Consider the following 27959-nt stretch of genomic DNA (forward strand, 5'->3'; position numbering starts at 1 on the left):
TCTGAAGAATCGAAATTTTTTTCTTGTTTTATTTTTTTTTTAAGTGCCCGTATCATAATTTAAAATATAATACCTTGTTTCATCAAATAACAAATGGTTATAGGTATCGTTTTGAGCGAATAGTTAAAGCAAGTCTAACTTCTAACGGATGACCCCCTTGGCAATTGGCCCCACTTCAAGCTGGGGAAGAAAAAAAAAAACAACATATTTTTTATCAAAATTTTCTTTTCCTTTTTGGACAGTGGTCAATATGAAACATTTTTATTCGTAATTTATGACCTAAAAAGGAAGGAATTCTTCCAGCTGCTTTTTAGAGATAAAATGTATACACTGACTAAATTGACGTTCATTTTTAGCTTTATGGAGGGAACCATTTAAAAAAAAAGTACATCAGTTTGTAACTGCGTGAAAACGTAAAAGGTTCTGAGCTTCTTGAACTGAATATGCCTTCGTTCGCAACATAAATGGACTCTGTCAATTTGTTTGATACCAAACATAGTAACTTAGAGGGTCAATTTAAGGCGTGTTAAACACTGCGTCCAAAAAAGTAGTAGCCAAAAGGTTAAACCCTACATCGCAATTTCCAAGGCAAAGATAAACTTAAAAATAAAAAAGTGTACAAGGTGAGTCTAAGACCCGTGGGTCCAGGGGGGTTTTCCCCCAAGTCTTTTCGACACAACACACACGAGTGCTTGGATAAAACTACACTAAACCAAGGGAAGGGCCTCCCACAGTTTCGAAAACAGGCACAAAAATATCGTGGCCTCTGATTTTCGAGAGCTAGACATTCGCTGGTGGTACGAGTACAAGTACAACCCAACACCATCAACCAGAAGAGTATAAAAAAATAGCCTTTTGATTCTTGCTTTTGGTCACAGCGGGATCGGACACACCACCACACACACGTCGACATTTCACCCCGCAAATACGAAGGAAAATGTTTCCCGTCATAGCCCTAAGTGTTTACCATACTGAGTGTTTGAGAGGAATTGAGATATTTCAAGTAATAGTTTCCTATGTCTGAAGCTCCGTTTCCTCGTATTGGAAGACGTTTTAGGGTTTGGCCCTGCCAGTGTTTTATTTCAGACACTTGAAGTATACATGGATTGACTCGAATTTCATAAAAGGAAGCGGAAAGAAAAGACAGGTTTAAGGTTTGTCTACCAGGATTTTTTGAAAATAATGGACCAAGATGGAGGAAGAAATCTCGGTGCAGTTTCTAAGATAAATTTCTTTAAAGGCTATCTAAAAATTCTTAATTCTTTTTTATTCAAAGTAAAAACAATATTAAACAAGATACGAGAACTAAATTTTCTGCCAGAATCCAACGCGTTAGGGCTCACCGTAAAGCAGACGACGTTTAAGGGCGGCCAATTGCAATCCTCACGCAACACTACGTCATCATGATAGAGAGGTCCAACGCGAATAGAGTCAAGTAAGAAGACTTGATTGCACGTATCATTTTTAATATCGTAAGTGGACACACTCAGGTCGAGTCCATAATTCTTATGAACTTCTGACACAATTTGAAATAATGCTCAAAAAAGTGCTTTTTAAGAGAAATTAAGTAAATATTGAATTCTATGAGGTAGAACAAACAACAGGGGAAAAGGTATGTACTAGGAAAATTAGGAATGGTGTCTTCCTAATTGGCTCAAAATAATGAACAGAAGCTTTTAACAATCCCAATAAAATTAAAAAAATTAACGAGAAATATTAATATCACCCCAGTTTCATCAAGCTTACGGTCAATTAAGTTAACGAGTTAAAAAATAAATATTTCTCCAATACATTAATTTAATAAAACGAAGTAAGAAAAAGGCCATAATACGTAGAAATCCATATAAAATCTCCGCCGCTTCCTTATTCTAACCTATGTCTCATATAGGATTTATAAAATAAAAAAGGTTAGAGCCACGTTAATGGCCTAGAAGATGATTCTGTAGAAGACGTTTGAAGTTCTTAAGGGTAATAGGCCTTGGCTTTGGCATTAGATGTAATGCTCCCTTTTTTTAAAGCACTTAGAGAATATAGAAATCTTTCTGAAATTTTTCTTTTGGGGCCTTTATTGTTCTAAACCTCTAAAAAGACTAAACGCGATGCCCTTACTGTATATAACAGCGTGGAAAAGATCACGTTAGCCCTTATTTGTACCCTTACAATTATATTAAACGTAATTACTAATTTAAAATGAATTGATAACTACTGGTGAAATCAAAAAACAGGTATGCGTTGCATATTTACACAATAGAACCCTATTCCCCCGTTTCGGGAGCACGACAACTGGGCGGCAATGAAAGCGTCAAGGCGTCAAATAAGTGAATATAATTTTAATTAGATGGTCAACACTTGACCCCTCCTCCCTATCGTATTTCTACCCAACACTTAAGTCGTCAGTATCGCGATTTCCCGATGAAAAAATAAGAAAAAAAGATTGGTGTGATCTTCTCCACACTGTACATGGTGGTACAAAGATAAAAAGTATACCGCCTTGGCATCAGAGCTATTTCGCGAAAGGTCAATAAGGTATAAAGCGGTTAGAATCCTTGGAGAAAAAAAAGGATCGAAAGACTTTTTTCACCCTGAATGGCGACTGGGATGAAGGTTATAACCAGGGTAAATCAAGTAGCGTTGGTATTTAACGGGTTTTTTGGCGCTTCCCCGTTGCGACTTCATTGACTTTGTATCCTCGGATAATACGTAGAAATGGCGCGAAAAGCCTATCAGTGTGGAATGAGCGAAAAGAGAATTCAATCTGACAAGACGGAGATTCAGTTTGCGCCATCCCATTAGCGTCAATTCGTAGAGTGTGTGTGAGAGAGGAGGCCGCGTTTCTCGCGGATAAACTCCCCATCAAGGTGTTGTACCGTGATGCGGATGCTATAGGCGTACGTACGTACGTAGGGTACACCTCCTAAATATCATTTTGCTAGCTATAGCACGTCTTTAAAGCCCCTCATTCATATTGATCCCTTCTCGGTTATACCTAGACTCCGATAGAACAGCAATAGCCGCACCATCTTCTTGACCACGCGGTCCCGGGGTTTATTTTACACAAGACTAATCACCGATGATGGGGCTAAACATCCCCCCTCCTCAGTTTCTCCATCATCGAGGACTTGGATACTCGCTGGCTGAAACTTTATTCGTTTCGAAATTCAAAATGTCCGAGTTAAAAACAATAGACTCAATTCCGCAAATTTTCATTTTATAGTACCATTCCCATACTTAATACATTTCCTAACCAATATGAAATTCAATTACTTTTATAATAGTTCTATGAAAAAAGAGTTAAAAATCGTACATAACGTAAAAGGTACATTTCAAGAACTGATTGTATATTTAACGAGTAGTATCCTACACCTTGTTTAATTTCTCCGATCGGTATCCGGAAGCTGAAATTCCTGATAGTGTATAGAGTATAGCTCTTATAAGGCGTTAAAGCCTCTGATGGGCGAGCTTTATTAGAGGCGAAACTACCTATTCTATATCGAAGTCCGCGTACACCTTTGATTGAATTTCTAAGGTGTTAGGTATACTGAATGAAGCTGGCTGCTGGGACGGCGCGCTACTATTCACTAAATATTAATATTAGTGATGGTGATGAGTTGAGTGTACATATAGCTACCGTCTTCGTTAAAGTAACTTGGAGTTTAAGTCCCGAGGATCTATCAGAATATCACTTCAAATTAAGGTTTCCAAAGACGGCCCGGTCTTTTATATTCCATCAGATATCTAAGCTTTCCGCTCTCCTATACGCGATACGAAGGGGGGGGGCGTGAGTGTTTATTACTAGCAGAAGTGAGATGAGACTAGAAGTGAAGGGCTCTAGCATTGATAGTAGATCCTGGCACTAGTGAACAAATTTGAGGATTTTATGCCGCTTCCCACGCGCCTACACTACTGAGAAAAAAATTGGTCGAGTTCCAAAAACATTTCCTACCCCCTTCCCCTCAACCTAGAGCGGCCGAACACGGACGCGGCTCCTTGAATCTAGTTCGGCCGTCTACCACCACGAGCGTCTCACGTTTTGGAGGGAAAATTCAGAAACCGCTACTAGAGGGCCAACCGTTCTTGTGTTATCAAGAATATTCACTTTCGCCGAGTGAAGAATTTGGTTACCTCGATACTTCTGGTCTCATCTCACTTCTGTTACTAGAGATAACGCGAAACGTGATATACCAGCAAAGGAGAGATAAACTAATGCGAACAGGATTCTATTTCAAATATAATACGTTTTGGAAATTCTATAACGGAAGGGAATTGAAAATACGTCGTTAAAGACCAATTATTTAGCAATTAATAAATTTGCACGTATGTTATTTGAAATTAATTACGCGCGTAATCGGGTTGAAATTAAAATCGGGTTTCAATTATTTAAATTCAAATCGTTTGATTTCAAAATATGTTTCAATTTAGCCTATTATATTTTTGGTCTGTTAATGCCTACAATTTTGCAATAATTCTATATGAAAAAGTTTGCAAGACTTATATAAGTCATTATTTGAGTCAATGTCAGAACTTTCAGGAACAAAATAGTGAATTTCAGGAATTGACACGTGAATATTGGAATTTGGCGGGAGATTTTGGCGCCCTGGAAAGTGCGGGGAGTAATATAATGCGAAGTTAATTTTAGAGAAGGTATAACGACTCTACATTTTTGGAAGGAGGGGTATTTTGACGGGTGTTATTGGAAGCGTGACGCGAGTTAGGGGACCTTATAGGTTTCGAGACAATCTTAACCAACCGACATATCCCCGTTAATTAAAGACGCCATGCAGAGTTGGTAAGCGCTGGAGTACATCTTCTACTTAAGGTTTGGCCAATACTGATTGCGGCTCGCGAATTTTGGCCTAAAAGGCTATAGTAAGAGCGGGTATAACAATTTTGGAGGCTGTATCATAATACATTGAAGAGGCTGACCCCCCTGGTGTATTGATCGCGCTACGTGGGGTTTTAATTACACGCTCAGATTCCCCCGTTAAGGATCATTATGGATATAACGAACATAAAGCCACGTACACCCCCTCTGTCCCCGCACCACTATATTCCTTCCTCCCTTCCCATACTGGGTCGCCACAAAATCCGTAAGGAAATCCATACTGGATGGCAATTAATAGAACCGAATGGATAATTTCTAACGCCTTACGAAGTTCCCAGTGCGGAATAGACCCCCGGTTCAGTTATTGGGTAAGGTACGAACTGTTGCCGCGTACGGCGTAAGGTAAGGAGAGACCCTTTCAGGTTGCGCCGGGATGCGCTGGTGCTGTAAGAGCTAGGTAGGCATTAATATCAACACACGGATTAATGCGCTTTAAAGACGTCGGCGAAGGGAGTTATATTTTGGCGGGGAATTTAAAGGGCGGGAAATAACTGGGAATGCAGCACGTGCGAAATTGATACTTATTGGCAGACCCCCCTTATACTCTAATCATTCTCGGATTAGGCGCGAATGGAGACTGGACTGAAATTGTGGCCATGCAGTCTTCGGCGTCGAGACTCGAAATTATTAATTTTTAATTTTTATAAAATTTTAATATAAATGGGGTTTGGGCATGGTGCTTGGGAATTTAAACACGTCATCCGTTGGGATTTGAACGCGGTGACAAAGTGTGAAGACTTTGATTAACTTAATTATCGGGGAACGTGATACGAAGAGACATTTTATCAAACTTCTACCTTTGTAGGTCAATTTTACAAGTGAATCTGACGAGCTTAAACCCATATTCAACGGAAAACTTCACGCCGACGGAAAAATAACCGAGTGTCGAAAACATTTCCCGCAATTTTCATTCCTTTCGGCCATCACAAAATACCGGAAGAGTAAATTACAATGTGACACATAACACACAAAAAAGGTCTACTACGGTACAAATACAAGCTGTGATCTTTCAAAAATACAGGGGTATTCCCTAGCCTCGTATACGAAATATATCCCTACTCCGAGAAACGACCGAGAGAGACGAGGGAGACGTTGTGGTAAGTCTCAGCATCCATAGAGACATTCCATAATTCATGAGAAGAGGCTATAGCGAAACTTTATCTGACCTTTCACCTTCCCCGAATAGAGCGGAAGCCAGGAAACCCTTAAATTCTATCCCATCCAATCCCCTTTTCACTGTATTCCTCTTTTCAAGTGGACAAACTCCGCAAATACGACTGAGTCACGAGGGAACAAACGAACGAACGAAAATCATCGTTCATGCATCATGCAACGTACGAGAATACGACTACGTCACTCTGGTCATTTCGGTATACGGAAGACGAGGCTTAGCGGGGTATACTGGACACAACAGCTGGACCCCCTCCCGTTGATGCGCCGCGCTAGCCTTTTCTTTTATGGAGCCATCCATAAATATGAGAGGACATCATCGGGCCGACCAAAAAGAACCTGTTATACAACTTGACCGTATTGGGGACCGCAATTCCTGTCTACTGTCTTCTCGCTTCGTCTATAAATAGCCACTGCGCTAATATCCTAAGCCTAAAAACATCAAAATTGGGCAAGTGTAGCTAGCACCCCGGGGTTTCCCTTCTTGGTTAAAATACAGCGCAGCGGAAGCTGGGGTGTTATTTGTCACCGTTTGATTTGATTACGTTAATCGTAAATTTAGTCCTTCCTAATATTCTCCAAGCCTAACTTGACTGTAGTGATGGAGACGTTTCGAATTTAGGTCAGAAATTTAGAGAAGAATGCACGTATAATATATATATAGAAAAGAGGGGCGGAGAAATGAAGAGATGATCTTCGAGAATTAACTCGAACTCTAAAACTAAGGGGAGGATTGGATGATGGTGCGGTAGTAGCTGTCATTCGGTCCAGCTGTCTCAAGGGAGAGAGAGAGATTGTTGCGACGTACACGACACATTCGAGGAATTTCGGACATAGACATTCTTCCGATACTCTTTCTTCGAAGCCTTGGTTTTGGAAAAATAATCGAGAGAAAGCGCGGCGAGCAAAATCACCGGGGACAGTTACTCCTTTGACGTCTTAACCGACTAACTTAAACCTAGCGACGAGACAAACGCGGGCAAAACAGAAGTATCCCGGATATTCCTAGCTAGGATACCACATGCCATCATCATGGGAGGATGGATTTTTCGTCGCGATAATTTGATCAAAAATGTTTATACTCGGTTTTCAGTTTAGGACCTTTGACCTTTTTCGTTTATGGAGGTGACACAGAGAATCTTTGATTACAGTTAAACTTCACGGTGATATTGACGCGTCAATAAAGGCATACGATACAAGCTCTTCGCACAGTTTATAATGTCTTGGTATAGACATAAATGTTTGTCAATATACAGCTTAAAAACACCACAGCAAATCAAATTATATTAGGGGTGAACCGGTATCGATACCATATCGGTATCGGCACCGATACTCGGGGTTTCCCGATAGTATCGGATCGGTTGGTTCGATACCGATACTAAACCGACACTCGTTTAAAATGCGTTATATGGCGCTACATGACATTTTTAGTAACGTAATGATGGTGATAATATCTCATTTCTATGAATTTCAATCGTGACGAGTTCTCATTTATATAAAAATTACCTGAATTTAGTTTAACTAAAAACTAATAAGCGAAAATCTTTCATAGTACGCGCCTACTACTCTAGGGATGAACCGATACCATATCGGTATCGGTTCAAGCATCGGGTTTTGGATCATAGTGAGTAAATATCGGTATCGGTTCATGTTTGTACCGGTATCGATCGGTATCGGGTTAAGCCTGGTATCGGCCATCTCTAAATTATATTATTTTTTTTTGGCATAGGTAAAACCACCCAGCACAACAGCGTGGCGCGGCATTCAAAGGCAGTGTGTGTCACTAATTCGGGGATGGCCAAAGATAATCTACGGGTGACGAAAATGTCATCAAGTTACTGGCGGTGGTAGGAGATAGACGCGGCCAAAGTTGACATCTATCGAGCACGGCTGCTTGACTCGGGGGAATTTTGGCATTTCGCCCTAACCATCACACTGAAATACACCCCTTCCATCTCTGTATACTATCATCCTATCCATCCCCAGTTTACGTTTTCAACCTTTTTCCCCCGCGCTGCGAGAGAAAAGATTCTAGAACGACTCCAGAGTACTCGCTTACCGGCATTGTCCGGGAATATTGCCAAGGCTTAGAACGGAAGAAGAAGAAGAAAAAAGTAAAACAAAGCGAGCGAGAGAGCGAGCCGAGTCGGTTTATGGAGGGGTAGCTGAAATATCCCGAATGATTTGTTACGCCCTGTCAAACGCATCAAAACAAAAGTATAAGAAGAAAAATGGCAAAAAGAATTCAAGAAGAGCGTGTGGAGACCGTATGCCTCTCGCTATTTACCTTAGCTATTTTAACGATTAATAATATCGGGACGTTCTCTTCCCCCCCCCGTGATCAGCTCTGATCACTTCAACAATTAGTCGCTTAAACAAATAAAACACACAAAATCAGATGATGAGCTAATAAAACTCTTCGTCTCGAATTAAACGATAATTCTGTTCAATTGCAACTTTAAAATGAACTAAAATTTTTCAAGTTTTTCCTGATAAATGTTCTCACTAATAATTTTGCAATCCTGCTTCCACTGTTAACTGCACGGACAGAAATCTCTCTAAATTCCCATAAACCGTCAAGATGGTTCCTCCTCCGATTTGAGGTAAGGTGGAGGGGAAGATGGGGTAGGGAAGGGGGAGGGTAACAGCTCACGCTATCCTTTCAAAAGCTTCCAATAAGCGGAATCCAGGGAGGTATATTAATCAAAAGGCAGAAAATTAGACCATACCGAGTTTAATAAGAAAATCAAACCTGTCTGCCAAGTACCGCAACCTTCCAAAATCGAAATGACGTCAAAAGGAGCTAAGATTTTGACGGCTCGACGATATACAAATGCCAGCAACCGTACGTATAAACTAATATTTATATTAATCAAGTCAATAGGGGAAAGTCTCCCGCCTATTCCATTCAAATATACCATAATAATTCAGGCAAATGAATACACAGGGTATTTCTGATAAGTCTGGCATAAATTAAAGGGGATGTTCTTTGGCAAATCGATTTTGAGTCGAAAATGTTCTATGATATTTTACCGTCCGGGCCACTGTTTTCAAGTTAAGATTGTCCAGAGTATTTTAGGGACGACCCCTTATTTAAATTAGAAATCATTGTCCTACAGTTTCTTAATTAAGGGGTCATCCGTAAAACACTCCAATCATACCCTTGTGGCCTATTGTCATAGAAGTTACATTTTCGACTCAAAATCGATTTCCCAAAGAACATCCCCCTTAATTTATGGCAGACTTATCACAAACACCCTGTATACAATTTTGATGGTATAAGAATTAGATAGCTCTGCCAGGCTTTAGACGCGGGTAATTATAACTGACTCAAAGGTGGGTGTATTCACCCCGCAACCTTTAAATCAAACTAGCCCATGATATAGAAGAAATAAACCATCCGTTTTTAGGCTAAATCTGGAAATAATCGGGTCTGACCCAACACACGCGGGATGACTGACGATCTCCGAAAGTTGATGAATGAATAAATGCTATAGCGAAAAAGAGAGAAAGAAGTAGGCTATACCTGGCCCTGTCAGTGATTTCTTACGAACACCCTGCATATCAAATAGCCATTAGATAGATATGAAGGAAAAGCTACTGAGCTCCAAAAAAGGAATTGGGGTACACACCACCTCCACCCTCCAAATCGACAATACATCGAAACGAAAATAATCGATGCTTTTCTTTCTCCACTGGATGTTAAGGGACTTTGATATATAAAAGATGAATCGATTATTTGATAAGAAAGATGCGAAGTATGATCCCATCACTTGATGAAGAAAAAAGTACCCAAGTAAGTATTTTTTGGGGAAAAGGACCATGCACAAGAGTGTTTTCATTTTAATTTTTGAAAAAAATAAATATATATATGAATCCTTATTAAGAGCGTTTTTCATCTTATATACAAGCAAGAACCCCAATTACGTCTAGGCCTATAGCTTAAAAGTTTCTAAATGCAAACGCCGTGAAAATTTGCCGTCAAACTTGAGTTTTCTTCATTTATAAGGGGGGAAAAACGGTAAACCCAAGTCTACAGACACAAAAACTGTGTGGGAGTATCCACCCCTAAGATTTTTACTCTTGAACATCCAAGATGAATGAGGGGGTGAGGTAAATTTCTTTAGAGCAACGTTGGCTAGCTATTTCTAGAACCTAGAAGAAGATTCTAGACACAGAAAAGGTTTTTGTCTCATTTTTAAAGATGAATTTCTGTGGGGAAGATGCTGGGATGAAGAAAGAAGGCTCTTTTTCACGAGATTTTTCCTTTTTTTCTTTTCAAAAAGAAAAAAAAATGCATATTTCATCCCCCTAAAAGACGCTGACTTGACGTCTTTACCCTCAAATGAGGCAAATCTTTTAGTTTTATTATTTTTAGAGATGGGGGCCCCTGAATATTTATTACAATTTATGCAATCTTTAAAAAGAAAAACTTCGATTTAGGTCCTTTAGAAAACCACCCCCAAAAAAATAAAAAGAAAGGAAGAATAAAAAAATTTAAGAGGTCTATTGATTCTTAATTCTTTATTTATACCCAAAGATAATCAATCTCTGATTCTAATTACTAGTATTAAAAAAGGGGGCATGAATACAGGCAGCGTTGATCCAAAGAACAGTCTGCTTCCGTAGCAGCCAGCCACGCCTCCAAATAACTACTTTTCTGTATTATTTTGTTCTTTGTTTTTGTTCTCGTGTTGCGAGTAAGTGGTTGGTTATCTTACCCTCCCTCTTAATTCATGGTCCATTGTCATACAATGTCATATAAAGTACCCACCTCCTTTCATCTGTCTTATACTACTACCTTCCACGGTCCATGAGTTTTCTAAATGATCATTTATTTCTCTTTTTCACTTATATAAAAAGCCAAATTTTTTTCTATTGGTTCAAAGGAATGCATATTTAAACTAGATAACCTTCGAAAATGGGAGGTGGTTTGCGTATTTGAATTGAAAAGTCTATTAGTGGTTGCTAGAATTAAATAGGTTTTTATGGGGAATTAAGAATTATGTTATTATTTAAATGAAGAGATTTAGCAATAGATATTTAAATGTGAAATTATGTTTGAGCTAATGAATGGTTCTCAATTAGTAAATTTTCCTATTTTGATTAAATTTTACCAAATTGCCCTATTTTTAAATATATTTTTTAGTAAATTTCCCTATTTTTAAATATATTTTTTGTAAATTCCCTTTTTTTAAACATATTTTTTGTAAATTCCCTTTTTTAAACATATTTTTTGTAAATTCCCTTTTTTTAAACATATTTTATAGTAAATTTCCCTATTTTTAAATACTTTTTAGTAAATTTCCCTATTTTTAAATATATTTTTTTGTAAATTCCCTATTTTTAAACATATTATTTAGTAAATTTCCCTATTTTGAAACATATTTTTTAGTAAATTTCCCTATTTTTAAATATATTTTTTTAGTAAATTTCCCCATTTTTAAATATAATTTTTACAAATTCCCTATTTTTAAATATATTTTTTTATAAATTTCCTATTTATAAATATATTTTTTTATAAATTCCCTATTTTTAAATATATAAATGTTTTTGTAAATTACCTATTTTTAAATATATTTTGATAAATTTCCCTAATTTTAAATATATTGTTTAGTAGATTTCCCAATTTTAAAGTATATATTTTTGGAAATGTTCCTATATTTTTTAAGCAATCCCTTAAATCGAATTTATAATTCCTTATTATGTTTTTTTTTTTTAAATCCGAGTTGAAATCAACGACATTAATGCTTGAAAACACGCATTTTCATGCCCTGAAACCATTAATATTTGAATATATATACCAAACATAAACATACGAATGATATTAAGTCTAAATGAAATCGGAATAAGCTAAAACACTAGGGATTTCTAATTTAATCTGTACCTATGATACGCTAGCAAGCTTTTCATATAGAAAACAGATAATATTAAAAGTCCCACGAGCGTCAGTCAGTTTTAACTTTGCATTTTCAACCTTTAGGTTTCCAGAGAAAGAGAGAGACAAAAGCTAAGAGAGATTACTCTGAACTTCAATTTGTCATTTGCGGTATACGGCTCTGGTATTAACGTCGTCCTTTGAATATTTCATGGTTTATTTCAAGCTCTATACAGGGTGTTGGAAAAAGTGTGGTAGGAAAGAGGTACAGTAGGTTTTTATGGGCAATCTTAAGCATAAAATAATCTATGATATTTTGCCCAAAAGGGGGTACACCGTTTACAAGTTATGATGTACCCTTAAAGGGACACTTTGGGCTGCCTAGAAATTCTATTTTAATCGAAGGAGCGTATAAAATAATGAGTATATCAATTGGAGCCATGTTTCTATCCACAATACATTTTTGTTACACCCTGTACACACCACAAACGGGGACTCGCAATATTGCGGAACATGATTTTTTATTATTATAAGACCCTCCCTGTGGGTTAATGGATCCTCTCTTGTTTAGAAACAAATCTATTATTTCCGACCGGCGAAAAACTAAGCTTATAGCTAAGCTTGGGCCTTAAGGATCGTTGCGGAAAAATAGAAAAAAAACAATATGGCAGAAGAAAATGGGTCGTGAATTATATTTTTGCGTAAGCTTTGTTGTTTCACCAAAATAAAAAGGTTGCGGTGGTTATTATCCCCTCGGAAATTACTTGCGCGCGTGTGCCATTTAATTATTTAAATCTTGTTTAATTTGAAGTTTAGTTAAGTAAAATTCTAACCACACGCAGATAAAATGAATACTTCGTCGTTGTAAGCTCGAAAATAATGCAAAATTTCATGATAAAATATTTTGGGAAAATGTAATTTTGTTGAAAAAACGAAGTATTTTTTCAAATAACTGATTTTTCATAATCATGTCATTAAGCTGAAAAATTTTAATATCTGCTACATCAGTCATTCCATTTTGTTCCCTTATCTTTTACTTTTTCCAGAAGTGAGATGAGACCAGAAGTATCGAGGTAACCAAATTCTTCACTCGGCGAAAGTGAATATTCTTGATAACACAAGAACGGTTGGCCCTCTAGTAGCGGTTTCTGAATTTTCCCTCCAAAACGTGAGACGCTCGTGGTGGTAGACGGCCGAACTAGATTCAAGGAGCCGCGTCCGTGTTCGGCCGCTTTAGGTTGACGGGAAGGGGGTAGGAAATGTTTTTGGAACTCGACCAATTTTTTTCTCAGTAGTGTAGGCGCTTGGGAAGCGGCATAAAATCCTCAAATTTGTTCACTAGTGCCAGGATCTACTATCAATGCTAGAGCCCTTCACTTCTAGTCTCATCTCACTTCTGCTTTTTCTAGTCTCTTCCACTAAGACATTTTTTATTAATAAATAATATGATATTTCCATGTTTCTTCCAGGACGATTGGAGTCCAAAATCGATCTCTCCATAATTACTCAGTCAAGAAAGAACCTTACTTTATTGGGAATTAGATGTCTTGCAAAACGCCGCTAATGGGTGTATATAGGCAAGACCTAGTATAACCCGAGAACGAACGTTTAAAGATAACAATTGGGCTATTCTCATATTGGCAAACGTGTAACAAAAGTATAAGATGAAAACCTAATACGTCTCTTTATTCTTTCTTAAGGGGGTTCTTGGTAAAGCGTGCCGTAAAACGAAGGAAAAGCGGAATATATTTTGTAATCTGTGTGGCTGGCGCTCTGTCCTTAATTACATGTTGAGGTTTATTGTTGAAAGGCCAAAAGGAACTGCAAGGGCAGAAATAGCGAAAGACAGAAGGGAGATTAGGCGCGCTGACGGAAAAGAGATGTTACACTGTGGTTTCTTCCCAAACCCTATAATCGTAAATAAGCGGCTCTTTCAAGAATTCGTGTGGGGGCCTTTAACTAACCAAGCGACTGGGCCCGCATCACTTCATCGACCCGCCGCCAACCCAACCGGAAGTTCTAATTAACCGGACATATTCGAAACACGTAAGTTCTTTATTCTTTCATTAGACAATAGCTATGTCCCTGGACAGTTGGACATCAAACGAAAATTCTCGCATTGTTGCTTATAAAAGAAAAATATAAATATAAGCGACTAATCAGGGGACTTCAATCTTACTCGATAATTTCACTCGATGTTTTCTTTTAAAGAAGTTAAAACTACGATTAAATTTTAATCCCTCTGGTCAAATCGCGCGTGAAACATTTAATGAACATTAAAACTTTTAACTCATTATGATTTGCAAAGCCTTTGTCTTTTAAAGAACAATAAAAAAGGTCGGGTCTCGGCGCGTCCAAGTTGTAAAGTTCGTCCTAAGTCAAAATGTACAGTTGTCGCGGGGGAGAGGATGGAACTTCAATTAGGTGCTATAAGTCAAGTCCCTTAGGTCCGCCCTTGGCTTCCCCCTTTCGGATGATGGGGAATGGTACATTTGGCGACTTAGTTTCGGGTTAAAAGTCTTCTTTGGTTCCGCTCGTTAACTATCTTAATGGGGAGGTTCGCGCGCCAGCGGACCCGGGACCATGCCACGCCACGCACTACAGCAAACCGAAAGTTTAGACGATTTATTCCTCTAAATGATTTGTATCTCAAAGTTGAGTACTGTTCTCCACGCCATACCATCAGACCTTTTCACCCATGCAAGGTTCTCCTTTTCTTTATGGGTTTAGTATATGTTACTTTGTAGTTAAATGTCGTTACCAAAAGGACATCATTTAAAGAATCACTTAGAACTCTACACTCAAATTTCCTCAAAATTTCACGACTCATTTCTAGAAATTTATACGGTTTTCCGATTCAACAAAACCCAACAATCTCCACACCCCTTTCTGCAAAACCCAACAATCTCCACACCCCTTTCTGCAAAACCCAACAATCTCCACACCCCTTTCTGCAAAACCCAACAATCTCCACACCCCTTTCTGCAAAACCCAACAATCTCCACACCCCTTTCTGCAAAACCCAACAATCTCCACACCCTTTTCTACAAAACCCAACAATCTCCACACCCTTTTCTACAAAACCCGTCAATCTCCAGACCCTTCAATCTCCACACCAAGTTCAACAAAACCTTTCAATCTCCATACCCTTCAATCTCCACACCAAGTTCAACAAAACCCTTCAATCTCCATACCCTTCAATCTCCACACCAAGTTCAACAAAACCCTTCAATCTCCATACCAAGTTCAACAAAACCCTTCAATCTCCATACCAAGTTCAACAAAACCCTTCAATCTCCACACCATGTTCAACAAAACCCTTCAATCTCCAAACCAAGTTCAACAAAACCCTTCAATCTCCATACCATGTTCAACAAAACCCTTCAATCTCCACACCATGTTCAACAAAACCCTTCAATCTCCACACCATGTTCAACAAAACCCTTCAATCTCCACACCATGTTCAACAAAACCCTTCAATCTCCACACCAAGTTCAACAAAACCCAAGAATCTCCATACCAAGTTCAACAAAACCCAAGAATCTCCATGTACCCCTTATCTCCAAACCCTAGCTAACAATCCCTAGACCCTTATCTCCAAAACATGGCAATTATTAAACCATTATATTCCTTCAAAGAATCGCCTTCTGACAAATATATTAGCTTTCCCTGTATACGATCTTCTTAATGTACAGCTCCAAATGAATGACCCACAAGTACTGTCCTCTCTTTCTCTGTTTATACAAAGAAAGATACTTTTTTTCTTTCGCATATTCCATCCATATACTTTGTTCCGCTAGCTATACAACTTTTCCTATGGTAATCTAAATTATGTTTTGGCGAAGAAAAAAAACCCTTATGCTAACAGTGCAAATATCCTCTGTCAATGGGTGAGAATATATTTAAAAAAAAATCCCCTCAGTTTTTCGGGCTATTAGGAAAACATTCTCATTACATAGAGTATATAACCTACACATTATGCGGATTTATTTTTAACAAGGCCTTTTAATATTTGGGGTTAAAATTATTATATATTTTTGAAAAACAGCCAAATATGGAAATGTTATTAATGATTTCCAGATAAAGAAATTCTTCCAGTCTAACTCTAAATTATAAAATATTATTGTGCCATATTTTCTGGAGAAAAAAAAATGGCTAATGATAATTTCTAAAATGAGTTAACGCTTGGAGTGATTTCAAGAAATGATTTATAGGCCTAAGTATGGAATAAATAATTGTAATGCAGAATGTCTAGATATAAAGAAACGCTATTGATTCACGTGTATTTTACTTTAATCTGTTAGGCCTATTTTAATTTATACATTGCTCAAGATTTGACCTATTTCTATGAAACTTCCCGAGGGGCTGTTTCACTTCATATCGCCTATTTCAAAAATAATCTGAATTTAAGTTGCAATCCAGAGAAGGAAAATAATGACCTATTTAAGGTGGTTTATGGGGAAAACAATCGCCGTTCGTTATTCAAAAACAAAATAATCTATTTTATTACCCTTTTCCGAAAATTCCTAAAATCTCTTTTAGGAAAATATCCCCCTCGATCTAAATCTAAAATCAAATACAAAACCAAAGAATAAAATTATTATAAAAAGTGCAAAACCCTCAAAAGAATAGAGCTTTCTTTTATATAAGATCTCTTAAGAAAATTCAATGAGATAAAGAAGCTATTGCTTCCCCGTATCAAATGCAATTTATACAGTAAGCTAAATTCTTTCTTGGAATAACGGTATCCCAAAATAGCGGTACTTTTTTTCCCGGAATAGCTAAGCCAAAAATATCTTTAAATATTCCTACATTACATTATTGCCTTCTGAAACTTAAAGACTAACTTTCTCTCCACACATCACATTATTGCCTTCTGAAACTTAAATAACGGAACCGTTAGGCGAAATTTTCTCTAAAACCCTCCCATTCGTTGGCCTCTTTTGGTATTAGCTTTCCCGCAAAGCGGCAAGAAAAAAAAAACCTCCTTCTCCATCTTTCCTCTTCAGCCTCTCCCAATCCCTTCTCTCCTCTTCCAAAAATTCCCATAAATTTCCGATTGTTCTTCGAAATCGGTGATGGTGGGAGTCAAAGCGCTAAAAGGGGCTGACGCTATGACGTAACTATTCTGTATAGGGGATGGGGTGAAAAACTAGTAAGATTTTTTAGGCATTTTGCTCTTACACTTTGATACTGGGAATATGTAGATGAAAAAGAGAGCAAAAATAAATGAAAGGGCTATAGTTTTTTTCTCCTACCAATGTGCTACGTTAAGTTAACCCCCCCCCCCCACCACATTTTTTAACAAAAACAAGTAGTCGCTGTATGAATTTAGACTACATACCCCACCCCCACCCCCACTCTATTTTAATTATTAATTTTTACATCAAGTTCGTTTATACGCGCAAAATAAAATTGTCATTTTATACTCCCTTTAAGGATAGGTAAAATTATTTCAGCTGTGTAATAATTGTCTTAAGTTGCATTGAACTACATCAGTTGAGAATCTAGCGAGGCTTTAATTAGCCAAACCAATCAACAATTTTTAATTCTTTATTAAATCAGGGATAGATTTAATTTTAGAAGTAGGAATGGAGAACAGAGTAATCTGGGCGCGCGTCAAAGTCCCGGACCCCCTTCCACGGGGCGGAGGGGTATGAAAGAAGAGGCGGGTCATAGCGACAGAGGTAAAAAGGAATTACGATTACGTATTTTTCGCCGTCCCCGTCAGCAACGTCATCCAAACGTAGTTTAAGTGAGCCAATAAGATAATTTAAACTTTTCGTTACGTGTTGGAGGGAGGGGCTCTATACTGGGCTATGAGTCGGATTGAAATAAATACTAACCGTTCTCCATTCCTACTTCTAAAATTAAATCTATCCCCCAACTTTTATCCGATACGAAGAGAAGGATACCTATTAGATCACCCAAATAGATCGTTCGCACCCCTACCCGAAATAAAAAATAAAAAATACAAAAAAAAAAAGAAAAATCTTTACCCCATAGCCTATAAAAGAGAAGGGGTTTTTTGGTGCAACCTTCTTAGCCTAATGAGCCATGTTATCGCGTTGCCTGGCCTTAAATGGTAATTTTCGGGACTCGTGAATATCAGAAAAGAGAGGGCAAAAGCGCACCGTACTATACGCCACAACCAAAGAGCGAGCGACACGTTCGATGTTTTTCTCTTCCAGCATCTTCCATCCGGGGGCGTCCCTTTAAAGCGCCAGTTAGGCAAAGGCTTAGGTTTTTTTGGGGTGTTACGCGTGTGTGGGAGTTACTGGATCGATAATTTGAAGAGACCTCTGACTGCTAGGCCGTATAATTACTCCTAAGAAAGTAGAAAGTGCGCGCCCGGCTTCCTTGCTTGAAATTGAAAGAAAGGCGATGCTGCATGCCTGCGTGGTACACGAGGCTGAGCCCAAATCTTCCCTAAGTGGCGTTTGCCTTTTCCCCAACCTCTTTTATTTTTTGCATCCCTTTTTTTAATCTTTCTCGATCAAGATGGGCCAAGAATTCATTAATTTTTTTCAAGAATATTGCGTAAAATTAATTCCCAATCCTTCTAGCCAATCAGCTCTCGGAGTCCCCATTTTTCTTACGCTGTCCATACAAGGGATCATACAACTTTTGGAAAACCGATTTCCCTGACATTCCCAGGTTTTTCTGATTTTCTCCCATTTACTTCTCTGACATTTCCAGGTTTTTTTCCCATATACTTCCCTGAAATTTCCAATTTCCCTGAATTTTTAGTCAACAATTTATTTCCTTGTCATTTTCAGGTTTCCCAGCCTGTACGAACCCTGATACAGCAAACAAACATTCTCATCGCAAAATACTGACAATAATTAAATATTCATGGGATAATTATATAAATTCATGATTAGGAAACCGCCAAGAGGAGAGAGGTTGCATTCATTAACCTTTGGGAGTGTAGTATAGTACACCTTAAAAACTCAGTGCCTGTTCGGAAGCACAAGGCGATAGAAAATTCGTTTACAAAAGAAAAAGTGGTGTATTTTCATCCCATCTTCTAGAGAAGCTCGATGGCTCACGCAGATTTTTTTAGGACTTCTTTATCCTAACCTTTTGCACGGTTTAAGAAACAATAAAAAAAATTAAGCGACGATGAAGTAGTTCCGAGAAATTTAACAACTCTAAGAAACCATAGCAACGATATTTTTAAGACGAAATAAAATCTAAAACAGAATATTAATAATAAAACTTATTTCTCTTTTGTTTAAAAATTGTATAGGCTAACAACTTGAACTTTGAGAGGAAACGAGGGTCGATTTTGAAACAAGGTTATTTTTACGATCCTGAAAAAGGCATAAAAGATCTACGCATGCCTCTTTTAATATCATAAAACAACTTAAAAATAATCGTAAAATATTTAGGGTTCTTTTAAAAAGAGTTTAAACTATCCAAGAATTAACCTAAACCCAACCACTTATAAAAATATTTTATTAGCTAATTTTTAAGGACCTTAGAAAATTTTAGGACCCCTTTAATTGGGGGTTATAGACAAGATTGAAGTGAAACTTTTTACCTTTCGACGGAAATTTTTGAGTGGGATTATATCTAATAACCCCTCTTTATATATATATTGGAGCCAATATAACTTGTCAGTGATGAGAAAAGCTGGGAGATCTATTTAATATTATAGTCTACAAATGCCAGGTGACTTTGACAGGGCTATTAATTAAAACTTATATCGTCATGAATTTTCTATGGATGGAAAAAATCAACCACGACAAACCTGGAGGCTAATATCGATAATTGGGATCGAATATTTATAATTACATACGATATGATATAATATTCCCTATCGATACCATAGATAATTATAAACGAACGATTTTTTTTTAATTTCAGATATTAAAGGCTTAATTTGCATGACGATATTGAAATAATCTCATTATTTTGAGGTCAAATGTAACTTTTAAATTTTAAAGCGATAAGAAAAGAAAAATCATTCACCCCATGTAGTCCAAACATCGCCAGTATAAAGAGACAGTGAAAGGTGTGGAAGTATTGCCTAGTTCATCCGCCAAAACTTCAATATAAGCGTATCAGTCGCTGTCTCTTTAAAAGGGAGGCCTCCCAAATTTCACGGGGAAAAGTTAAAGGGGGCCTCGCCTATACCTTTTAACTTCAATTTAAGACACAAAATTTTAATTACGAAGCCAGGTAAGTAAAAACAAAATCTAGGCGTGTAAAAATTAAACTAAACTCAAGTTCATCGAAAACTAGATAAAATCGGAATTAAGCGTACAATGAAGAAGTCCATCACTACGAGGTTGTAATATTTATATTACAAGTTTCAACTATAGATAACTTTTTCGGAGTCTTTTGAAGCGCATTTTTTCGGGTCTCGAGATGCAACGCGATAACGCTAGCTAGGGTACGTGAGGTTCATACTAAACTAACTTATTTACAGCCCGTCAGAACCCTCTTCCATTCCCTATAACTTCATCTTTCGATTGGTGGCGAGATGCGACGTCTTTTATTCATGCCGTGTTATACATAGAAGTGTCACGTGGTTAGAGGGCGCCAAATCTTTGGAAATTAACACTACGAAGAATTCGCAATTCTCCCATCCTCTTTCAACAGCGTATAAAGATGCTATTATTTTATAACGTGGTAATTGAGTCACAAGGTTAAGCATTTTTCTTTCGAGGTTAAGCTAAGGAGCCCAGTTAAATAAATTTGATGCTAAACTATACGAAAACTTCGACTAAGTTAAAATATAGGATATTAAAAGATCTTTCATGAAATGATAGGATAATATAGGAGAGTTTCAAAAATAAAGGATTTTATAGGAATTATAGGACCGCTTTCCAAGGATGCTAAAACTGAGGTTATGCTAAAGCAGTGCAGAAAATTATACGTAATGTCAGAAGCAAGCCACGGGATATTTGATAAGTCTACAGCTACACCCTCTAAAACTAATCTAGGAAATATGAACCCCGTAATTTTCATAAAAATATGCGTGTAGATGTGGTTTGGTTTAAGAATTTAAGTACATTATTTAAATAAATAAAGCCTTGAAGGCATAACAGCCTTCGTCTGTAATTTAAAACCTGTAAACATGTTACCAAACCCCAAATAAAAGGGTTTATTATCATATACGTTAATTAATTTATAAGAATATTAGGGTAATAAGAGCCCTAAATATCGTTCAAGGTCAGACGCATAAATATAACCACCCACAAAAATGGCTACATCTAATTATTCACACGATGAAATCGGATGAATGGCTAAAGTACAAAAATGGCTAAAGTACGAAGTTTATTTTACATTACAACCCCTTTTTTATTCATCCATGACAAATGCGTGGGGTCACCAAGGGTCATCCTAATTAGCCTTAAACTACTTTCTTTTTGCCTCGTGACCCCCCCAGGGAAGTTGTAGAATAAACACCCATCCGCAAAATACTGACAACGCGGTTAGGCCCTAATTAATACCATATAACGACTACTGACAACGTGGTTTGGCCCTAATTAATTCCATGTAACGACTTTAAAATAATTAAGAACCCTAATTTAAGACCCTTATTAAAAAACCATTAAGAGATGCTTAAATCGGGTCAAACTTTACAATCCTAATCTGGTTACCCATTGCATTTTTTGCCCGCCAACATTACCAGCACATTTTAAGACAAATATTCATGTAACCAAACTTAAAATATATATTACCCATCACCAAATTAAAATTCGATAGAATTTGCATCAAAAACTCACCAGAAATTTCTATTTCCCCAGGTAAGCGACGGCTCGAAGCGGCGACGAAAAATCCCGGGCGAACGGCCGTTTCCCCGGCGAGTTTTCGCGACAGTAACGACGGCTATCGCTAAGCCTTGTTCAAAAACTCCGGTATAAACACTTCGGAAATAATCTTTGTTTCCGCTGGTTTTGAAGCCTAAAATCGCGAAATTACCTCGTAATTAGTTCCAACTAACGTTTAGGAAGCTAAATGCACTACGAATCACGTTCATGAAGACTTATAACCGAGTTAATAATTAAAAAAACATTCCGTAATCAACTATCGAAATGCACCACTACGAAAATTTTCATCTAGTGAGAGAAGACGACGCTCGCATCCGAAATGCAAGCCGCTAGCCAATACGCTAGTTGGCTAGCATAACCGAAAAGTGTTTTGGCTTCGGCTTGGTGCATTAGATTTCAGCTTATTTACTATTAACTTAAACATAAATGAAACCTTATTTACGTAAATTGCTACACCACTAAAATTATCAACCGTTCTTCTGTACTAGTTCAGAGTTTCTAACTGTCAAATAAACAAGGTTTTCTGAACGATAACTGGGATAAATTTATCGATTTTGGAATCGATTTCGCAGGCAAGTTCATTGGACCGTTCTATAAAATAAAATGGCCGCTTTTAGTCGGTGAAGCGCGATAAAAGGTACTCATGTTTAGCAGCGGATTTCTCGAAGTTTTGGGACAAAAAACGGTAAGAAATATGAATATTTAATATTTAAACTTGTATTTCAAAATTATACGTAACATTTACCCCCAAAAATTACCGAGAGAGATCAATAACTACCTAAGAAACCGTATATAAACGGGGCCTTGGTCATTCAAATGACATTTGGATGTCGATAATATAAGATTTTCAACCCTTTAGTGCCGGAAATGGTAAATTTTCGTGTATATTATTAAAACGGAAGTTGTTTCCGCGAATAATGAACAAATTATGCACAAATTGCTGCCTCGCACGAGTTTAAAAATAACATTTTGGAAGCGCGGCACATTTACCCGGTCCACAGAATAGTGACACCTCCCCGCTTTCTCCTACCTTAGCCTTTATGGGGCAGAAACTACATTATGCCACTACTATATAAAGTCGACCATAACACGCGAGCTCGGTTTAAAGAGCAAGCACCCAATATTCTAAGGTAAACGTGCAAAATTATACCTTTCAAAACAATAAAGATTTATATATAACATTACATGCTGGGAAAATACGTTAGTAAATTGATTTTACATCACCACTCCTCCCACCTATAACCCCAAAAATGAACCACGTTCCCTGACGTTGATTCAATCTTGATGGAGTCCCTAATCAAAACTATGTTACAAAATTATCGTAGCATGATAATAATGCCAGAATATACTGTCATCATATTGGCGTAGTAGTTTAAGACCTCCCCCCTACCTTATTGATATGCAAATTAATTTGAAAGTATACCATGGCGCGAGCACGAGATGCCGATAGCTTTAACTTCCCTTCCACCTATTTCCTCTTCTAAGGAGGAATCTGTTTACCTTTCTCAACAGGAACCTCTTTAAAAGAGAAGCTATAGTGTGTAGTAAGAGTTTTGGGAAACTTCCTTACTTCCCTAGCTACCCCTTTAGATAATAGGTGCTAGATACCAAGTACCGTACCACCGTACCTCTTTCGATACCCGCAACAATCTCCTGATATATACTTTTGCGCCAAAACTTTTAGTTGGCGGGAAACTCCGGACCTCTTCTTATACTGATGGTGTAGTAAAGTTTAAAGTTCAGAGTGCGAGAATGTTGTAGAGCTATACTTCCCCTTAACCTCTTAACAGTTTTAAAAGTGGCAACAGAAACAACCGTACCGGGTTTTCCTGAGAAGGAAATTTCCTTGATTTTAAGTTCGGTGCTAAGTACTTTTCGATTAAAAGAAGTTAAAACTGTCAGGGAATTTTTTTATGGAGTTGCGAGTTGCATTTAAATCCTCCTGTTTCCTTCCTTCGACATGTCATGTTTCTTCGAAAGCCTTATACCTTACGCTATGAAATAGCCTAACAAGTACTTTGAGGGTTTAATTGAGGTCCTCTGTTAGGGAAGATCCTGTATCTACCTTATCATTGGACTAATTTCCTTCTCTGGTGATAGGGCGTCTGCTACCATTGGAGAAAACCCTATATCAACTTTAAGCCATAGCTACGGTGTAACCTTAAGCGCCCTCTAACCTTTAGAATCTCCTTCCCCCTATATTTCTCGCGTGACTCCAATTGGACGAACGGACATTCTGCTAGAGATCCAAAGTAGAAACGTACATTGTTTAATACTATAGCGCTGAAAAGGGGTCTCCCGAGAGACCATATCCCAGGCAGTATAGCTGCCGGGTCGAAAAGAGCTAATATTAAGCGACTAAACCTAAATCCAATAAAGAGACGAATATAGTTCAAGGTATAATGGGTTCTGAACCCATTTCCGTATTCCTACGTTACCCCGTATACGTCTTACGCGAATGGACATACAATATTCGGCGACATTTTCCTAGCCTTCTTTTGTTTCGCGCCATTAGTTAGTTCGGGCTGGCTTGAGGAAGGGGCAGGGGAGGGGTGGGCTTTTGGACAACAAACAAAAGCGGCCGCCTGGTCGAGTTTTCTCTCTTTTCCGTCACCACCCCATTGGGATTGCCTATAACCTATTTATCGCACTTTCGTTAACCCTAGTTTTCGAGGAGCGAACCACTAATAAAAACGAATACGCCTTACTTGGTACGTTTTATCAAGGCGATTTCGCTTAGTGATTACCCTCTCGTTCTTAACGTATCCCCTAAAATCTGCTTGGGAATATTGGAGCTGCCTTTGCCGAACCCCCTTTAATTAGACTTTTCGCTTTTGTCGCTGAAAGGAATCGGGCTTTTGTTCAAATTGAAGCTAACAGACTATCGCGTCCTATTTTCCATACGCGCGTCTATAGGTACGTATAGATACACGGACCATTTCGATTGTAGTCTCCGAATAGTTTCAACCCCCGCTACAATTTTATTAAGTATTAACCTAATGAAAGGGAGTATAGAAATTTCATCGGAATAGCCCATGAATTCGCTTTGAATTCCTGACAAAACGGAACAAGGTCGGCCGGAGCGCGCGCGCGAATCTCCCTCGAGGACCATTTTTCTTTTAATAGCGTGATAAGACGTAACGGAAGCTAATAAATTGAAGTAAAACACGCGGTTTATATTATATTGTTTGCTCAATTTTCAGGAGAACGTAACGTCGAAATGGCAGTACGTATAATTTAGCCATACGCGTTGATATAGTGGAAGGCAACAAGGCGCATCATCACGATAAAATTGGGAGATACGACGATATTTATGACTTAGGCGATTGTCTTTGAACTCTAAACTTAGAAAAATAAAAAAAAAACGTGCGCGAAAGTGCCAATTTTTTCAAATAAATATATTTAAATTAACTACTCTGTAGTCAAATTTCATTTGTCAACTTGTAATTGTACTGATATGGGTGGTAAAACGCGCAACTATTCCGGCCATTTAGGTCCGGGATTATCGACTTTCATCCGTTTATACATTTACGGTATCCACGGTTACGTCACCGAGGTCATGTTCACGGCGGCGTGGGAATTCGTCGTCAACACCAATTGGAAATTTCCCGGGTGTTCTAGCGTTTGGTCACTATTTATTTACGCCATCTGCGGTTACGGCATTGAGAAAATGTATTTAAAAATGGAAGACAAAGTCCATATCGCGATTCGTGGACTTATTTACTTAATTTGGACTTATTCTTGGGAATTTACAACCGGAAGTGTCCTGAGTTACTTTGGCGCCTGTCCCTGGGACTATACCTTTTTCGACTTCAATATAGTCGGGTTGATCACCTTGGAATACGCTCCTTTATGGTACATTGGCACCTTGATTCAAGAACAAATGTTAACCAAAAACATTCTAATCTTGCGCTGGAGAGATTGCCATCACGTTGAAATGACGGAAGAGAACGGAAATGATGTCAATAACGACGTAAGTAATAAAACCGCTCAAGTAGAGTCGTCTGCTATGGCCCGCAAACACGATTGACCTTTAGATTGGTTTATGGAATTTAGAATACATTAATAAGAGTTTTGCTAACATATTGGATTGTTGTTATTTAAATTATTATTCCCTCAATGTTATTGGTTAATCCCTTATTGGATTACGTTGTTGAATTGTTTTTAGGTATTTTTTCTTAAGGTCCATTCAGACTAGACTAAAATCTTACGTTCACGTCGCTTAGTTAAAATGGTCATACGTGTAAAAGATTCGCGGGTTTAGTTTGAAATTTTTCAGTTTCGTCGGGCAGTGTCGAGATGGCACCACCTCGTTAGCGCCTTTTATTTAAACCTAGCTCACTCGATCGTGCCTTACTGACGCGTGATCCGGTGAGCTACGCCTTAGCAGACGATACATGGAAGTTTTAGGATTCTTGTCGGTATTAGTCTAATTGGATTCGGCTATTAAAGTCTCTGTTCAAAAATCACCATTTGCACGAGCAGCACGACTCGTTTTATTGTCGTCAGCTCTTACGTCTGAATGGGCCTTTATCTTGTTATTTAACTTAATTTATAAAAAAAAATAAACATACAGTAACTACAATAAAGAAGAAATTTTTAGTTACTCTATGAGAAAAGACCAAATCAAACCCTGTTATATTTCTCAAATAATGCAAATGATGCCAAATTATCAGTTATTTCCCACAAAACTAATTACTCTTTTCATAATTATTAATTTATTATATTATTTTTGATACCCCGTATAATAATACCCAAAAATTCTCATTTATTTAAAAACTAAATTATGTGCGCATTTAAATAATATATATACACCCTAAGCTAAAACTAATTTTAATTCTGTGAATTTGTGAAAATGCAACGAAAATTATTTTACCAATTAAATTTTTGATATTTTATGTAATAAATATAAGCAATATTATATATATAAAAAATAATCTCGAACGCGATGTGATCTTCAAATAATTCTCTACTGTGATTCATTTAAAATTAAAATAACTACTGATTTAACAACCCTTATAATCAAGTGTGGGTCCGCGTTTAAATGATTATAAAGCAAAAAGGACCTAATTTTGGCTATATGCTCAACCGCCGCAAATTAATAATTTCATCTCACTAATTCACAATGAGGTATTTTTGCCTTACACTAACTAACAAGGTTACGATAAATATTTAAATCACGAACAAATATATTAAAATACACCACCACGAATTTAAAACTACCGATTTACAAATTAACTCCTATAGATTTACCATTTTTTAATTAAAAAAAATATATAGGCATAGTATACCAAAAATTATCCCACCACTTTGAGAGAGAGAGAGAGTTAGATAATTAGAAAAGGAAAATATAGAAAAAGTTGGGTTTAAATTTCAAAAAACTTTTCTCCCCAATTAGTGTAATTTTTATCTTTCGTAATTTAATTACGTATTAGATAATTATAATCGTAAAATAGGTCAATAACCCAAGCGGATATTTAACTCATTTTAAAGCTGGGAAAAATTATTGTGATTTCATTATTTAAAAAATAAATAAATCAAATTCAAATTCATTCCAAAAGATTTACTCGAATTAAATTAATTTTCTAGAAATAAATAAATAAATAATTAATTAATTAATTAATTAGATTAGTCGATTTTTATCTTAAATAGATTATACTAATTAGATTTAAATAAAATTTCAAATAAATTCTTAGGAGAGAATAGATTTACGAAAATTATAGAAGTTAAGGTTGATTCAATTTAAATAATTCAAAATAATAATTAAAAATAAATAAATAAATAAAAAAAATAGTGATAAAGGGAAGAATATTTAAAACAAAATATTCTCTCTCTTGTTTGAAAGTTCAAAAAGTTTATAATAATAAACTCCTAACTATGGAGTGAAACCTACCAAAAATTATACTATAGATGTGGTCCGTTTATTTAGGACAATGCAATATTTAAATAAATGATTAAAATAATTAAAACGGTACAATAACTATACTACGGGCTAATTAAAAGCCACATGGGCGCTATTAATTAAAAAAAATAATAAAAATAATAAAAAACCGATAAAAAATTGATAAATATCGGTTGTTTTTGGTGATATTATATACGACCACAATATAATAATAAAAAATAAATTCTTTATAAAAACCACAATTGTTTTCCTTTCAGTAATTAAGCAGTTATTAATTAATGATAATATTTACTACCCTTCCCAATGGAAACTAAAATGAAATATCATTAAAAAAATGTAATG

At 37.0% G+C, this 27959-nt stretch overlaps 2 protein-coding genes across 6 annotated transcripts in view; one reads left to right on the forward strand and one right to left on the reverse strand.

The window, feature by feature from the left end:
• Nucleotides 1–27959, reverse strand: part of pxb (putative Hedgehog signaling attenuator pxb) — a 317882-nt gene that overhangs the window by 171122 nt on the left and 118801 nt on the right. For 4 of the 5 annotated variants that reach the window (XM_089852722.1, XM_089852715.1, XM_089852716.1 and 1 more), the window contains one exon: nt 21671–21848. The exons of the other annotated variant lie outside the window; for it this stretch is intronic. The gene's annotated coding sequence lies outside the window, so the exon portion shown is untranslated. The remainder of the gene's footprint in view (nt 1–21670; nt 21849–27959) is intronic. 5 annotated transcript variants of the gene reach the window in all.
• Nucleotides 22318–27859, forward strand: LOC149623285 (transmembrane protein 229B-like). Its single transcript, XM_089852733.1, has 2 exons — nt 22318–22400; nt 24919–27859. The coding sequence occupies exon 2, from the start codon at nt 25173–25175 to the stop codon at nt 25743–25745; it is 573 nt and encodes a 190-aa protein (XP_089708859.1). The 5' UTR covers nt 22318–22400; nt 24919–25172; the 3' UTR covers nt 25746–27859.

Source organism: Phalangium opilio, unplaced genomic scaffold, assembly GCF_054372755.1.
Source record: "Phalangium opilio isolate 3A_F unplaced genomic scaffold, DU_Popi_V2 ptg000113l_1, whole genome shotgun sequence".
Lineage (NCBI taxonomy): Eukaryota > Metazoa > Arthropoda > Arachnida > Opiliones > Phalangiidae > Phalangium > Phalangium opilio.

Bases quoted from the DNA above. Each gene is read 5' to 3' on its own strand.
- LOC149623285 (XM_089852733.1), top strand. From the start codon at position 25,173: ATGGGTGGTAAAACGCGCAACTATTCCGGCCATTTAGGTCCGGGATTA.